The sequence below is a fragment of the Coffea eugenioides genome, chromosome 4 (genome assembly GCF_003713205.1).
Source record: "Coffea eugenioides isolate CCC68of chromosome 4, Ceug_1.0, whole genome shotgun sequence".
Lineage (NCBI taxonomy): Eukaryota > Viridiplantae > Streptophyta > Magnoliopsida > Gentianales > Rubiaceae > Coffea > Coffea eugenioides.
Window position 1 is genome coordinate 14,872,721 of NC_040038.1, and position 16,454 is coordinate 14,889,174.

Below are 16,454 nucleotides of genomic sequence, written 5' to 3' on the forward strand. Positions count from 1 at the left end.
TTTTTAATTCTCATACATTTCCTTTTTTAATTTTTTCCTATCATTCCAATCATTTACAACCATTTTTCCTATCATTTATTATTATACCTTTATGTTCTCTAAATTCCAATTGATTTATTACTCTCTTGCCTTTCCTCTTATTGAATCAGTTAGCGAATCAAACAATCAATCTATGATTTTAATTCTCTGTTCCCCAATCACAATATTCTTTCTTTTATCCATGATTAGGGAAATTTACAATGAGTCACATTTTTCTCTAATTTTCTACTCCTATTATTTGACTTGCTTACTAATTCAACCCTATTATGTCCCATTGTAAATGACAAGGTCATTAGCAAATTTATTATAGTTTATTTCATATTTCTGTACCTTATATATGTTCTTTTTCCTCCCTTATTTTCTTTCATAACACTACTCCTATTACTCTTCTCTTATCCTATTACTGAGTTTGGACACATTTTTTTTCTTAATGCTTTGCAATTTGACTCTTTTTTTCATTGGTTAATACCTTAATTTTAGCCTATTACTCAGTGCCATTAATTCGATTCCATTAGCCTTGCGTGAAGAAAAAGTTTATTCTCTTCATCTTCAAACTCTTTTTGAATACTGAGTGAAAAAATAATTTATCTATTAAATGAACATTTAGATTTTCAAAATTTGTGTTACAATTTCTAATTGTGCTATTATCGAATGCAAAATGAGCAACAAGTGTTAGCATATTTTGGAGGATAACTATTAAATATTCATCACACTTAAAATATTAGCAGTGGTGGTAAAACAATCACACAACACTCACGTACACTCTATATTTAAGTAAAAGTAAAACATATTTAACATCATAACATTTCAAGTACATCCAGAATCAGATATGCACATGACTTCTTATTTTATTGTTGCAGTAAATATTGGCTTCTTACCATTATTGTTGTTGACTCACCTTTCCCTTCACAGAATTCGATCCTTATACCAAATTCTCCTTTTTATCTTTCCTACGTTATACATACATACATACATAGATACATATATATTTATTTATTTAACAATATGTCTGCCAAATGGACAAAAAGAGAGTTTTAAATTTGAATATAAGTTATGTGTTATGCTTTTAATTTCTTAATACAGATATATTTTTACATTGGTGCTGTATGAAAAGTTAATTGTTTGCTTAATACTTTTCCCTTATTCCTGCCTTTTCTTAAATGAATAAAAAGAACTCTTTATTTTTTCTTTTAACATTAATGCATTTAGAAGTTTACAAGATCCATGCCCATTTCATTATAGGCTTTTCTAACAGGTGCCCACAGGGCACTGATTAATACACCTAATATTCACCTAATATATCATGTATATACATATACTAACAATTATTATCTTCTCTTACATTTATATACTTTCTCTATTTAATCTTACCTACCCTTCCTTGTATTTATTTACTTTTCTTAATTAAATTTACATTTCCAAAAATATTGCACCTGAAATATATCTTAACTAGTGCCCATTAGATAGACCGTTTCATTATTAACAAAATAAAAAATGATTTTTCGAAAATCCAACAGACTAAATCAAGAACTTTAAATTGAGAGTGCTGCACTTTAATACTTCCTTTTTTTTGATGATTCCAAGATTTAAATGCAACTTGGGCCCATGCAACATCCATGTTTAATCATTTCCTTCTTTGTATCATGAAAGCAATTGTTGTCTACCCAATTATGCGAGTTACACATATAGTAAGGTCAAGTAGTTGAATCATGCATCTATTATTTAGCTTGAATTCGAGAAAAATGTTTCATCAAGGTTGAAGCTTCAACTCATGCAATAGATGTGAAGTCTTTTTCCTTACCACAGAAAGAAAATCTTGAAAGATCAGTGATGTGAAGTACTGATATAGGACAGCCAAGCAAAAAATCTAGGGATAATATCAGAAACATCTCTTGAAATTTGAAAAATTACAATTACCTTCCCTAGAAAGTACGTATTGGTGACAATTGATGATGTAAGCAAAAAAATATCCAATGAATATCCAATATTATCCCATTCTGATGTGTAAAAGAAACTAAATGCTAAAAAGTCAACTATCACCATTTTTCATTATGTTAGTTTTTTGCAAGAAAATTTAAGCCATGTTTTGAAAGCATTCTTTTGTGGTACTTTCGACATTTTTTGGGTTCAGTAATTTTTGAATATACTTATTTTAACAAATGCCTCCCTAATTGGTTGGTCGAATTTTTGTAAATTGACTAATAAATCTAGTCAAAAATATTGGGAATGAAGCATAATATACTAGTTTAGATGATATTAGAATTTTATGATAAAAGTATTATAAAAAAATTTCCAATTTTCTCTTTTAAACTCATTTTCACTTAAAATTTGCAAATTTTTGAAGGCTATCATAATCTTTTCATAGTATCAGGGTAATTTTCAAACCTTAGGGGAGGTGACCGCAATTGTAAAAAATCTCAAGGGAGGTTTCTAAAATTATCCCAAGAATCTAACTTTATTAAAGAGAGTGTTTCAGAGGAAAAAAAAATTTAATTCAAGTTGATAAAATGGATATCCAAGAAATGAGTTCAAGAGGGTTATTCGCAAGTTGTAACATTAACATCAAGAAAGTGAAATTGTTAATTCAAACAAGGAAACAATCAAAACACAAGGGGAAATTTCAAAGTTTTGCTCTTCTTTTCTATTTTGTGGAATTTTTAACTTGCTGTCAAAATTCAGATTGATGGGCAGATTTTCGAGTTTGCACTCAACAGACGGCATCGATGATAATGACATATAGTTTTTGGCACTACATTTTCTAGGCCAGTCATTCTCAAAGATATGGATTAAGGGTCTTTCTTGTAATTCAGAAAAGCTAGATACTTGTGATAATTTATTCAACACGTCAAAACTTCGGGGATTTTGTATAAGCATGAAAAGCTGGATACTTGTGATAGTTTAATCAATACGTCAAAATTTTGTGGATTTTGTATAAGCATGAAGGAGTTTCATACTTTAGAGAGTTTAGTGGAAAGATAGAAAAAAAAAAAAGAAAGAAAGAAAGAAAGAAGGAAAACAAAGCAAGAAAATAGCACGAATAGAGGGCAAACAAGGAATACGACAAATTGCATTAAGGTGAAGGAGTCAGACAACAATAAAGTTGGCGCTCTTTTGTTTTTTTAAATCTTTTTGCAGTTCAGTCAATGTGGAACCCGAATTCAGGATTCTAATAATAATTAACGTATGTAGGATTACAGAATTGAAAGGATAAAATAATCACTCAAAATATATATGTAAGAGAAAAGAAAATAAATAATTTACACTATATTAAAATCCCAAACAATAAAAAAGAGCGACACTAACAATAAAATCTTATAAATGCTCTTAAATTCTCTTAAAAAAAGTGCCTTAACTAATATCCTATTTTATAACTTACTGAACTTGTAAAACAAGAAATCACTTTGTCAAGAAATTACCAATAAAACATATATTATTGAATAGGAAAACTACTAAAATCCTGATTCCAGTAAGACTGCTAAATAACTAAACAGAAATTGCTAAGCTTTGTTTATTATGTCAACAGTAAAGCTGGATATATGATAAATTTTTTGGAAAATGACATGTTTCATCCCTCACATTTCGTAAAAAAATTCTTTTCGTCCCTCACATTTAAAACGAAACAAATTGGTCCTTCACATTTAAAAACCTAAGTTTTTACATTCTAGAAATCAACTCTCAGTTGTGAATTAAACCATCTAACAACCCGGTTACAAATTTTAGGGGTAGAATTGGTAGATCACTCGCAAAATATATTTCTAACAAATAAATTAAACAATTAAAAAATCTTAATTAAAACCCACTTGCTTCTTCAAAAGAACGAAATAGTGCCAAAGCTCTCAAGCCCTAAACCCTTAGAGCAACAAAACCAAGGAATATCGTTGATGTGTTGTCAACTATAGTTCTTATTAATCTAGAACGTATTAAAGTGTTGAATCCTTGTAGATGGAAGGCAACGAAGGGGAAGAAACAGGGTGGCAGGCACCAGACTATGGTAAGTTTTTATGTTAATCTGCAAAAATTTTGTTCATTTACGTTAAATGGCTTGTGGTGCAATAAAATACAACAATTATTGAATGATTGTGTCGTAATCTTGATTATGGTGTATATTTAAATGAAGAACAAGAAACTAGGGTTTTCTAATATGTTGTTGTGGTCGTAAATGGATGATTTTTTTTATCTGTATGCAATGGAATATTTAGGGAGTAAAAAAATCCAATTTTTGTTTTGATGTTGAAAATTTATTGAAGATGAGACAAATTAGAGTTATAAATTAAGGTTATAGCATGTGAACATGTTCACCTATTGTGGTCCCAAGTGTTTAATGGCCTCAATAATTATTGGCAGGAACAAACACCAATCTTTTTTCTATTAGGGCCTCATGGAGGTAAGCTTGAAGTTACGCATGAGAGAGCATACGAAGGGGGTTTGGTTGCAGTTTATCACTATTGTAACTCAGAGAGATGGCCTTTGTGTTCCCTAGATAAGATTGCAGAGGAGCTTGGATATGAAGAACATTCTATTGGGTACTACTACTTGCTGCCTGGTCAAAGAATGCAAGATGGCTTGCTTTACATGTTCTCTGAAGAGGATGCAACGGAGTTGGCCAGGATTGGGGAGTGGAAAAAGATGGTTGATGTTTTTTTGTACAAGGATTCAACACTTTAATACGTTCTAGATTAATAAGAACTATAGTTGATAACACATCAACGATATTCCTTGGTTTTGTTGCTCTAAGGGTTTAGGGTTTGAGAGCTTTGGCACTATTTCATTCTTTTGAAGAAGCAAATGGGTTTTAATTAAGATTTTTTAATTGTTTAATTTATTTGTTAGAAATATATTTTTGCGAGTGATCTACCAATTCTACCCCTAAAATTTGTAACCGGGTTGTTAGATGGTTTGATTCACAACTGAGAGTTGATTTCTAGGATATAAAAGCTTGGGTTTTTAAATGTGAAGGACCAATTTGTTTCGTTTTAAATGTGAGGAACGAAAAGAATTTTTTTACGAAATGTGAGGGATGAAACATGTCATTTCCCCTAAAATTTTTAGCTAATTTTGTTTTTCTAAGATAAGAGCTACTTTGACAGTGTGTGTCTTATTTTGCACTTGTTACATTGCGTATCATAGTAAAGCAGGACAGGTGATATATTTTCCATTGAGTAGATAATTTTGTTTATCTAAGATGAGAGCTACTTTGAGAGTCAATGCCTAATTTAGGTCCAACTCTTCATTCTTTGATTTGTTTCAGAAGTATGCCAAATTCAATGCCTTTAATCACAAGCAAAATTGCTAACTTCGTTATGTTGGGTCTTCACAGCTTAATATTTGAATGTAAATCAAAGGCCTAAATTTGATCCCTACTCCAATGATGAAATTGCAGGGGAAAAAAAATCACCTATAAAGAAAGTTGTAGGGGAATATTTTACAAGCAGCCTGTCTAAATAAATCAAGGCTAGCTCATCACTTCAATCAAATTCTTCGGTGTCCTTAGTGTACTCTTTGTCTGCGTGAAAATCAGGTTCGTCAGGCTTGAAAAGCTTTGGCATTGGTAAACTTGAGCTAGCAGCTTCAACCCTTGTGACCTTCGGGCCTCTTTTAGTGTTGGTAGCAAATCTTGAAGCCAAAACTGTAGCTCCTAAATGTTGGGGAATGCCATCCATTGCAGCACTGCCAGTAGTAGTACTTCCATAAACTGCAGCTGCAAATGCATCACCATACTGGCTGTCTTCATCAAAGAACTGCAGATTGCACGAGTATTCCTGTCTTGCCAGCTCTTCTGCAAGCCTCTTTCTTTTGAGTCGTCTCCAAGCAACTTGTATGAAGCAAGCTCCCCATGTCCTCCACTGGTGTGAGTAATATCGGAAAGCATGTTGTAACCTCTTGCTGTGAAGCCGTTTGAATTGATTCGCGACAAATTTGAGGTCCTCAGCACGAAGTGCAAATGCTTCGACTTCAGTAAGTGATTTGACAGTACGCGTTGAGGATGGGAGATTGAGGTTCGATGTAGGCATTAAGGCCCATGTCAGCAGTTCTTCACCACAGAAGTCACCAGGTTTAAGAGTAATGGAGTTAAAAAAACCAGAGCGTCCACCATTGGTAGTTGAGCTCTCAAGTTCACCTCTGATGATGAAAAGCATCTCAGCAACTGGATCACCTTCTCGGACAATGTACGTGTCTTTGGTATTCAATGATGAAACAAGACGTTCACATATTGCATCTAGGAGTTGGTCATCCATTTGAGAGAAGAAAGGAACCTAAACCTGTGATGTTAGTCACACACAGACAAGGAAAGAGGTACACTGAAACAGCAGAGCTAGACCAATCTTGACATGACTAAAACCGCACCTTATCCTTGTTCCTATGCACCAAATGCAAATGTGAAACTTTCAGATGGATAATTGTGACATATATCCAACCTCAACAGAATTCAACAAGGTTGGCTGACTTGCAAACAGGAGTCATCCACAGACACAGATAAATGAGTAAATCCAAGAGAAAGGATTAAAGTAGCAAGTGAAGCATTTCAGATCAATGGTTGCCGTATTATTGAAAAAGAAAAAAAAATCACTTCATCTGTGCATAACAATGAACTCCACAATATTAGGAAATGCACACAGGACAACATCTCCTAAATACATGCAAGTTGGCAGAAATCATCAAGCTGAATGTACGTCTAGTCTGATACTTGCAACATACAAAGGATGATGTCTTCGGTAAGTTGGCTTAAGCAGTCAACTTGTCCATAACTTTAGGCTGGCTTCCAACTCTAGCTTAAGATCAAAGCATATATCACTTTCCTTTTTGGTCAATATATCATAGTACTAGATTTGTAAAGGTGAAATAAGATCCGAACAAAGAATTTTTTCACTTCATTACCAATTGTTCCACCAGTTCAACCATGCAGGAAACAGATGGTGAAAAATCATTTTTGGAAAGACAAAATTTGCAAGATTTATTTCAGATTTTGTTTTGCTTGCATCATACACACAATTCCCAATCACCTTTTTATCTCACATACATCACATCACAAAAAGTACTACAGTAACAAGATCAAATAAATCATCCAAATAAATTCTTATCCAAACAAACTCATTTATTTCTGCTTCTTCAATAACTTTAATGTCGTGATCCCACATAATCAGGCGAAAATTTAAAAACTCTCTACATCATACATTATTAAAAGTGCTGATGTTTTTAACCAGATGAAGACGATGAGGCCAGTTTCTGTTTGCATAGTAGTGAAGCCTTCAGAGTACTAATTTCACAATATTTTCGATGAAATCAAACTCATATTTCCTGTTGAGTATATCTCATCACTAGATGAATGCATAAAAGTTTCACTTGAAAGAATAAAAAGAGGGGAAAGAAATATAATGAATCTGATATCCAACAAGTAAGGAATCTAAACAACCAATCTATCAGGAAAATGATTCCCATATGAAAATGAAACTGGTTCCAAATGATCTTCACTCACTACCTATATGCATGTCTAGTGTGCACTTTTGTATAACAATAAGTAAAACACTTACTCGGCGGACAAGGTTCAGGCAAAGATGCCTTTGAATTTCGCGGCGTATGTCTAAGGGTAAGGCTTGCAGGATTTCTTCTTCATCTACTCCTCTTGTAGCAAGCCATTTATACTGGACAAAACGACGAACACGATCCTGCAAATCTGGAGGTAGTTGACGATGTCTCATCCATTCCTCAGTATCTCTTCGCTTAACCCTCCACTCTTCAAGTCTTGCCGTGGTAGATTCCAAATAGGTCTAGAATGACAATAACACTGGCATTAGATAATTATCAAATTATCGACCAATTTTGACACCAATAATGGATAGTTGACAGCATGTATCATTTTCAGAAGTTGGGAATTGTATCTTTTAACTATATTAGAAGTGATGGCATACTTGGTCACTGCACTAATAACTAGAAAACAAAGTTCTCTTCTTCCTATGCTAAACTAAACCTATATAAGAATGTGTTTAAGCAACAGTAGTTGATCCATGGAAGATGTTTAAATCGAGCATTAATCAAAAGATCATACTGTAGAACTCAGACAAGCTACAAAAACTTTTGATGTACACATTTACTCTTTTACTTGAACATCTGATAGATAAAACTTATCTTTATGCAGCTACAACTTTCTTGCCTATTATTTCTACACATGCAAACAAATAAACTTAAACGACACTGAGGTGTATTATAAAGTAATGCTTCATCACAAACAAGATGAAGCAGGACAAAATACAGATTTCAAAGAAGAGGTAAACCAAGAGTTAGTTGAGGGAACATGAAAGAAACTAGGAAGGTACTAGGTAAGACACAGTAGGAGAAGACTATTCATGCAGGGTTATTGCTTTCATGTAATCAAGTGATTTCACAAAATTGATTTTCTTCGTTTGAGCATATTTGGGTTCAATAAAAGTGACTGGTCAATTTGAACTATACACCTCTATATGGTTTTGGCCCACTTTAATAGCCAAATTAGGTACTTGAGCTAAAATGATGATGATACAAACACATGTAAAAGGTGACTGGATAATTCCGATAGTAATCTTGCCTTTAGTTTATCTCATCATTAGCAACTCTAATCATGGTTCAGTGACGCATACATGAACTTAACGTGGACATAAATTTTGTCAAACAAGAACAGTACAAAGTTAAGTAGAAAGCAACTTTCAAATATGTGACAAGGTTTTCAGATACCTATGACCAGAAGAGAGAACAAATGAAGATCATGTGAACTTAGAACACGAAAATATTCTTCTATCTTATTCTTCTGTAAAACAAGAGGAGAAGTTCATATGAACTTAGCAATTTCCAAATATAGATTGGGTGAACATACTCTAGTCAACACTTGTGATTTTCAAAACTGCTGTAGCATCACTATCACAAATTTCTACCGTGCATGCACAAAGGTGCTCTTGAGGCAGTAATCAACTATATCCTCTGCAACATAGGAAAGGATGCAGGCTCCACTGGAACTGTATATTACTTCACTAAAAACTGAGAATATTAACCATCAGGTTTTTCACCAGACTAAACTAAATATCTATCTGGAAAAGAAGTGTATGCAATCTATAACATTAGCCATGCCTTGAATCTGTAATGACCTATATGTTGAGGATATGCAAATATTGTCATGCAAATAGAATGACAAAGGTCATGATATGATAGTTTTTTGATATAAGTGCATTTCCTGAAGAAGATGTACCTGCATATTGCCAATTAGAAACCCAAAAAAACTTAGTCCCACAAGACAAATAAGACAGCTGAAAAGTGTCTCCACAACTTGGGTACTTGCTGCTAAATTCTGCCCATAAGAACTGAAAGAGAAGAAGTAAAAGATTATTTGAGGCAGCTTTTCCAAAAAGAGAGAGAGAGAGAGAGGGAAATGATAATTCTCATTTCTGGTTTCTGTAGCAAAAATCATCAAGTGACTATACCAAATAAAATGTTTTCACACCAATTTAGTGAAGTAAAGCTTGGGATATATATATTAACAAAGAGAAAATCCATAGTGAGAGAGTAATATAGTTTCGATTACTCATGGAAATGAACCAGATAGCGAGGAATGTGATCTCCATGACTCAAGTAAGCTTCTTAAGTAATAACCCATGAAAATACGTATGGAGTTTCAGCCAGAGTGATTCTTAACCAAGTTGGGGGAGAGTACAAACTAAGATGATGAAATTCTGCTTTAGTTCCATCATCTCCTATCCATTTAACATACCTGAGGTTCCGCAAGCCCCACCAAAGACAGTAAAAATATCTATCAGCAATGTTCGCGGAAGTTATTTGATCTTCGTAGGCTTCAGCAAATAGCCCAAACTCAAACTTGTCTGGTGTACAAGTCGTGAATGCCTTAGTGCTTTTCTTCCAAGCATCCTTTTCATCTCCGGATTTAAGACAATCTAGGAAGAGAGTGTCACAATGATGACGTGTCTTCTCTTTTTCACATATCATCCTCCAGCATGTAAGATGTCGCTCAAAGGACATTAGGTACCATGAGGCTCCTAAAACCTGCACTGACAATTTTGAAAATGCAAATAATCATAATGAGCTCAATATATACTATATAGATTCTAACTGTTTGTTTCTAAATTTAACTCCTATTTAATTAGTAAAGAAAGTTCTGATTACCAGTCATAACATGTTAAAAGATTCCAGAAGACAGGAAAAATAAGGATTTAAAGCATTGGAGGAACTAGCAACAAGTCTTACATGACTAGCTAGCATAAAGAGAATGAGATTGTATGCCGCTCCTGACCAAGCAGTCTTTGCCACTACCCCAGTGTTTTTTATAATTTTCCAATTCAGAGGGAAAATGACAAACAACCTCGGTATGTACTGAAGCATTATCACCAGAGAAATGGCATGATTAGCACGGGCAGCTGCAGGTTGTTGATTCAATGGCATCACAAACCAGACAAGAAACTGCCAAAAGTCAGAATAAAAGAGAACTCAAACATTGGCCTGTATCACAATGATGAAACATGATCAATGAATGAAGAGAAAAGGCCCATATGCGCCAAAAGTTTGAACCTTAAAGAGTAAAGAACAGTAGGAAAATAATAGAGAAAGACGCAAAGAAGATGACACAAACACTGCACAAAAAGAAACAACGAACAAGAATGACAGGACCAATTATGTGAATTCACTATGACTGGAAAATGTTTCAGCCAGAAAAGTACCATATGCAAGAAGATGCAAAGCAAAAGGAAAGCATTTAGATGAGATGATAGTTTCAGTCTCTTACCTATGTCAAGCTGTGCACTAGTGCTCAGATGGTAAAGCCTAAGATTGTATTCTTGATTAGGTGACAACAAACTTCCTCTTCACAATGTATAAGCAAAGAATTGCAAGCTCTCAAAATTTGTAATCACAGACTAAGATATATTACGACTAAAGAAAGTTCTGTTAGAAGGATGTCCCAACAATCAAGTAATTCATATTCTGTGTATCCTGAATTATGAAAATCTCTAATCACACATTGATTTCTAAAGGAACCAAACTTGTTTACAAATAAGTAGTGTTCTGGATTCATGCAAACTAGTGGTGAGTCGCCTTAACCATGCATGTTTCTTGTTGAAGACTTAGCTATACATCACAGATGCCTGCTCACCCAGTGCACTGAAGTATGGTGTGGTCTGCGTTCCTTTTTATTCATTATTTCATTTTCCTTTCCTTAAGTTGATGGAATCCTAAACTTTTATAAGAATTCCATTACTGACTTCCACATTCATCTGAGTACTGCCTCAATCACTTCCTAATCGAGCCTAATGACAGGGTCTTCCTCCTGACAACCAAATCATCCTAAATACATGACTCTGCCATAGACCTCAACAATAGTTTTTGGCTTCTTTCCCTTCCTCTTCCATTGGTACTAACTAATCCAACAATAAGATTCAAGTCTTGCATGTCCCAGCACGTTTCTTACACAGCAAACACGTTCCTATGACGGCAAAATTTTAGCGGTCAACACGCATTGCCTCTCCAAGTTAAATTCACAATTTTAGTTTGTCAGCCAGAGATTATCTCCTGTAACAAGTCTAACTTCACTTCCCAAGAACTGCCCAAACATAAATCGAACATCATCTAAATTGGCTTCATGATAACTTATTTATAGACAGGTGAAGCAATAGCACTCTTTGATTTGGTCAAGCACATCATGTAGAGGAAAGTGCAGGAAGATCAAGAAGTTCAATCCAAACCAAATCTTCCTCATTATGCTGTTACACAAATTCCTGATTATCCTGCCTTTATACCATTGTATACCGCTATGCTGCCTAAACAGGCAAAATTGGTTTACTTGATCCTGGAGTTTTGGTGTCAATGAAAATTGACTTATCGCATCCTTTAAAAAAAAGGAATATTTTACAATTAAGAGGATCTATAGAATATGAAGGAATTATTGCAATATGCACCTTTGACCTATAATCAGTTTGCACTTTAATTTTAGCACTGCAGTACTATATACAATGGGTACATTGTTCAAATCATTTGAAAATGAATGACTATATATATTTTTAGGTTTAACTCCTCAAGTTCCTTAACTTTCTTATGTTTACCAAAATACTCTTACTCATTTAGGCCTGCTAAACTTTTTCCCATGTAAAAATACCTACCAAAATTGATTGACATTTTACTCATCCAAGCAATGTGCTATAAATCAGTTGATGGTTCTGAGGTATGCTCTAGGATGCAAATATCAATAAACCAAAAAAAAATGATAGGAATAAACAGATATAAAACCCCAAGAGATTCACAAATCCCCAAAATAAAAAGAGTCCAAATTCCCTAGTCACCAGAGTATGTAAACCATAATCATCTTCACAGAAAAGAAAAGGGCCACAAGGAAATGTAAAAATTGCTCCAAGAAGCACTTACTTGAGGAATGGGAAGAGCAGCAGTAAGATCAATGACAAAATCAGTTTTCAAGTATCGAAACGCAATCTTCCTGGGATCCATAATCAAGTCTCCTTTCCCAAAGATCCTGGAGCTCGGAGCAACATAGGCAGTTCTGAACTTCATGGAAATTTGGAGCACAGAAAACAGATCCACAACGGTTCTGAGGGAGATGAGGGTGACGGCTGTGCTTACATCTATTCTCATGCAGTCTGTCCGCAGCATTGGGAGGAAGAAGAACAGAGGATCTATGAACAGAGCAGTGAGAGCCGTGGCCAAGAAAATGCGGTTCCATTTGTTGACAAACTCCCCGTTGGGGTCGAGAATTTGCTGCCACCATGGCTTATGGTGATCGTAGAGTAGAGATTGGATTGGTGGAAGATGGTGCAAGAACTTGGTTGATTCGAGGTGGAGGTAGAGATGATTCATCTTGGATTTTCCCCATTAAGGATTGAGATTGAGATTGAGATGAAATGGGCAGCAGTTTCTGAACTTCCCACATCTAAGTCTGAATTTGAGGAGAGGAAAACGGGGAGCCATGCAAGATTGAAGAGTTCTGTGGCGAAGAAGGGAGTTACTTTGGTGAAATGTGGAATTGGGAGCAGACACGGCTGGATTTTGATGCAGTTGTATGGTTGTCATATGAGTATTGGACAATGTTACCGTGCCTGCAGTTATGGTAACGATATCAGGCAACCTACTACTATTGTAGGTTTCTATTACCTTTTAGTGACAGATTAAGTTTTTTAGCAATTTTTTAAATATTATATTAAACTAATTAATATTAACTTTAGTATGTTTTTAATTAAACTAGTAAGTATATGCCTGAAAGATAAGTTTCAGTCAGAAATAGAAATTTACACTTTGAGTAATTTAACTTACTTATTATTTGATAAAATTTACTTTTGTTTAAATTAAACTTACTAATACTAAAAGTAAAAAATTTCCATATTTAAGTAAAAAATCACCTTGTCACTTATCTCTGGAATTCTGAACCGTTTCAAATTTTAACAAAGAATTCTTTCACAACCACAACACTTTTGAATTCAAAACAACAAAATAGTCTATCTTTTTTTATCATTTTGGGTTAAAATTAGCAAAAGTCCTACCTATTTGCACCTTTATTGTAACATTATTTTTTGTTGCAATTTCCTATTTTAGTTATCCATTCGACACTAGTACGAGCATAGATACAAATTAAGCAACTACTTTGAGGAATAATATTTTTTATTATAAAATTAATTTGAATTGAATTAACAATTTGATATTTTCACCAAAAAAGTGTAATTTTTTTGTCATTTTTCAAAAAAATTTTAAAAAATATATTCTAGCAATTGTTGTCATTGACACTTAATTGTCTAGACCAACTTTTATCAGCATAAAATTAGTGTCATTGGGAATAATTGAAGCTCTGATATCAATACTCTATTCAAATGTAAATATTCAACCTAAGTAACAAAATAAATGATAACTAAACAAATGAAATATGAGCTCAATTGATCGTGTTCAAACTACATATTCTGTTAATGGTTAGTATATATGAAATTGTATTTTCCATATGCAGAAAAATAATATGCATTTTATATCTACTAACAAATAAATTACCGTTGTTTTGAACAAATCAAACCTAAACTCATGGTGTGATATGCATATAGTTGCTCACATTTATACTTATGCCATCGTCCTTTCTTCCCATTTGCTTTTTAAGAGTGCAAATTTCTTTTGATTATATTGGTAAAAAAAATAACATATTTTACAAATTATTCTAATTTATTTAGAAAATGTTACTAATTTCATTAGAAATTATGAAATGTAGTCATGGTTTATTAATTTTTTACTAAACATAAATACTGTATGTAAAAAGGAATAGATATTTGATTTTGTTTTACTTTCATTAGAAAAACTTGTGGTAGTAATAATGAAATAATGACAGGGGTGCAACTTTCAAATCAACAACCAACGTACATTTAATTAAGGTAATATTTTTTAGTTGATTAGATTAATATATGCCATAAAGTAGTAAGATTTACTCATTTATAAATTGACAATTTTAGCAGTTTATATACCATTCACCTATAAAAATTATGATTATTATAAAATGACATTTTATAATAATTTACATAATATTTGCCAATTAAAAATAATTTTGATAAAAATGTGAATATAAATCCATATTGTAAATGATACAAAATATATTTGAAACTCATAAAACTTAATATATGGGTAAATTTACTATAATTTTCAAAGATTATGCTACATTAGTACAACTTTAATTTTATACTTGTGACCTAGAAAATAAATTTATTAAAACACTTAACATTTGTAAATGATACATACATTTATTAAAATGCTTAAAACACAAAACATTTATGGAGGATACATACAATCATGTATTATACATTTACGTTACCAACAATTATTAACTATAATATTAAGTTTAAATCATTAATAAAAAAATCTTAGCATTATTTTAAATAAACTTCCTAATACTTGTTTCATATAAGTTTCTTTAAGTAAAATAGTAAATTTATGCCACAAACTAGTAAGTTTTGATGATTAACCAAATTTACTATTCTATCAACAAGATTTACTATTAATCTATAAAAATTTACTATTACTTGAACTAAACTTATCTCCAAAAAGTAAGTTTCGAATATAAAGTAGTAATTTATTTTTTTTAAAAAGTAACTTTCATTTTTATTTCGATTTACTTTTTGAGACATAAATAGGATAACACTTATATGACCATTTTTTATTTATTTTTGATTTACTTTTAGCGACCATTGATGATTTGATAGGCCTATCCACCTAAATAGGATAACACTTAAAAATAAGAAAGTAAGTTTCCCATCTAAAATAGTAAGTTAACAGTAATAAATTAGTAACTTTTATACTTCAAAAGGTAAATTGAAATAAATATTAAACTTACTTTTTAAATAAATAAATTACTACTTTATATCCCAAACTTACTTTTTAGAGAGTAAATTTAATTCAAGTAATAGTGAGTTTTTATACATAAATAGTAATTCTTACTGATAACATGGTAAAATTGATTAATAATCAAAACTTCTGATTTATGGGACACATGTACTATTTTACTTTAAAACATATTTCAAACTAGTATTAGGAAATTTATTTGAAATAACGATAAGATGTTTTATTAATGATTAATTCTTAGTACCTTAGTTAGTAAATACTCATAATATACATGTATAATACATGATTATAGGTATAATTTTAAAAAATTATTTATATATTTTAAGATACTATGAAAAATAGTTGAATTTTCACATATTCTTGTAAATATGTAATAAAATTTTTTCGTATTATAAGTTTTTAATCATTTTCAATTTTTGAAAAGTTTGAAAGTTTGGATAACAATAACAACAAATCTTCCTAGTTATATATAGAATATTACTTGTTTATATATCAAAATTTTTATAATTTAACACCTATGAATATAATAAGATGATAAAGTTTTAATAAATTTACATCTGAGACACAAGAAATAATAAGAGTGAAAGCCTAAACAAATGAGAAATAATATAATAATAAAAATGACAAAATATATAACAATTAATATAAGAAAATCAGTATGATCTGGATTTTTTTTCCTTGCGAGATTGTTCATAAGATAGGATCCAATAATTATAAATGAAAATCACATGCATATATAATCTATTGTAAAATTTAAATTACATTTAGTTCACGTATAAAATGGTCCTAAAATAATTAGTACACTATGATACAATGTTATTTTAACAACAAAATTTTTTTTTTACTAAAAGTCTGAAATATCCATGACATACGTATGAGGGATACTTTACCATATTTGTATCTCACATCTAATCATGAAAGTTAATTTGAGAAAAAATATTTTTGACAATAGAATTATTTTGAATTTAGTCAACAAGTTGAGATTTTTTAAACAATAAAAGTGAAATATTTTGGGAATTTAGTTGTTTATTTTCCCATTATTAAAAATTGCTATATTTTAGCAATTGTTG

At 31.9% G+C, this 16,454-nt stretch overlaps 1 protein-coding gene across 1 annotated transcript; it reads right to left on the minus strand.

Moving 5' to 3' along the window:
* Positions 1-5,297: 5,297 nt before the first annotated feature.
* Positions 5,298-13,012, minus strand: LOC113767448 (probable cyclic nucleotide-gated ion channel 16). The gene is made up of 6 exons (XM_027311549.1): positions 12,430-13,012; positions 10,264-10,476; positions 9,773-10,062; positions 9,254-9,365; positions 7,569-7,805; positions 5,298-6,293 (listed from the first exon to the last, which is right to left on the minus strand). Exons 1-6 carry the CDS (start codon positions 12,874-12,876, stop codon positions 5,505-5,507), a joined length of 2,088 nt encoding a protein of 695 aa, XP_027167350.1. The 5' UTR covers positions 12,877-13,012; the 3' UTR covers positions 5,298-5,504.
* Between the last annotated feature and the right edge of the window lie 3,442 nt (positions 13,013-16,454).

What these genes read in the sequence shown, in the direction of transcription:
- LOC113767448 (XM_027311549.1), bottom strand. Translation starts at nt 12,876, where the DNA reads ATGAATCATCTCTACCTCCACCTCGAATCAACCAAGTTCTTGCACCAT. An exon ending in TGGGGCTTGCGGAACCTCAG is followed by an intron (nt 9,366 to 9,772) that starts GTATGTTAAATG and finishes CTTCTCTTTCAG; the next exon opens with TTCTTATGGGCAGAATTTAG. An exon ending in GCCTGAACCTTGTCCGCCGA is followed by an intron (nt 6,294 to 7,568) that starts GTAAGTGTTTTA and finishes TCACAGGTTTAG; the next exon opens with GTTCCTTTCTTCTCTCAAAT.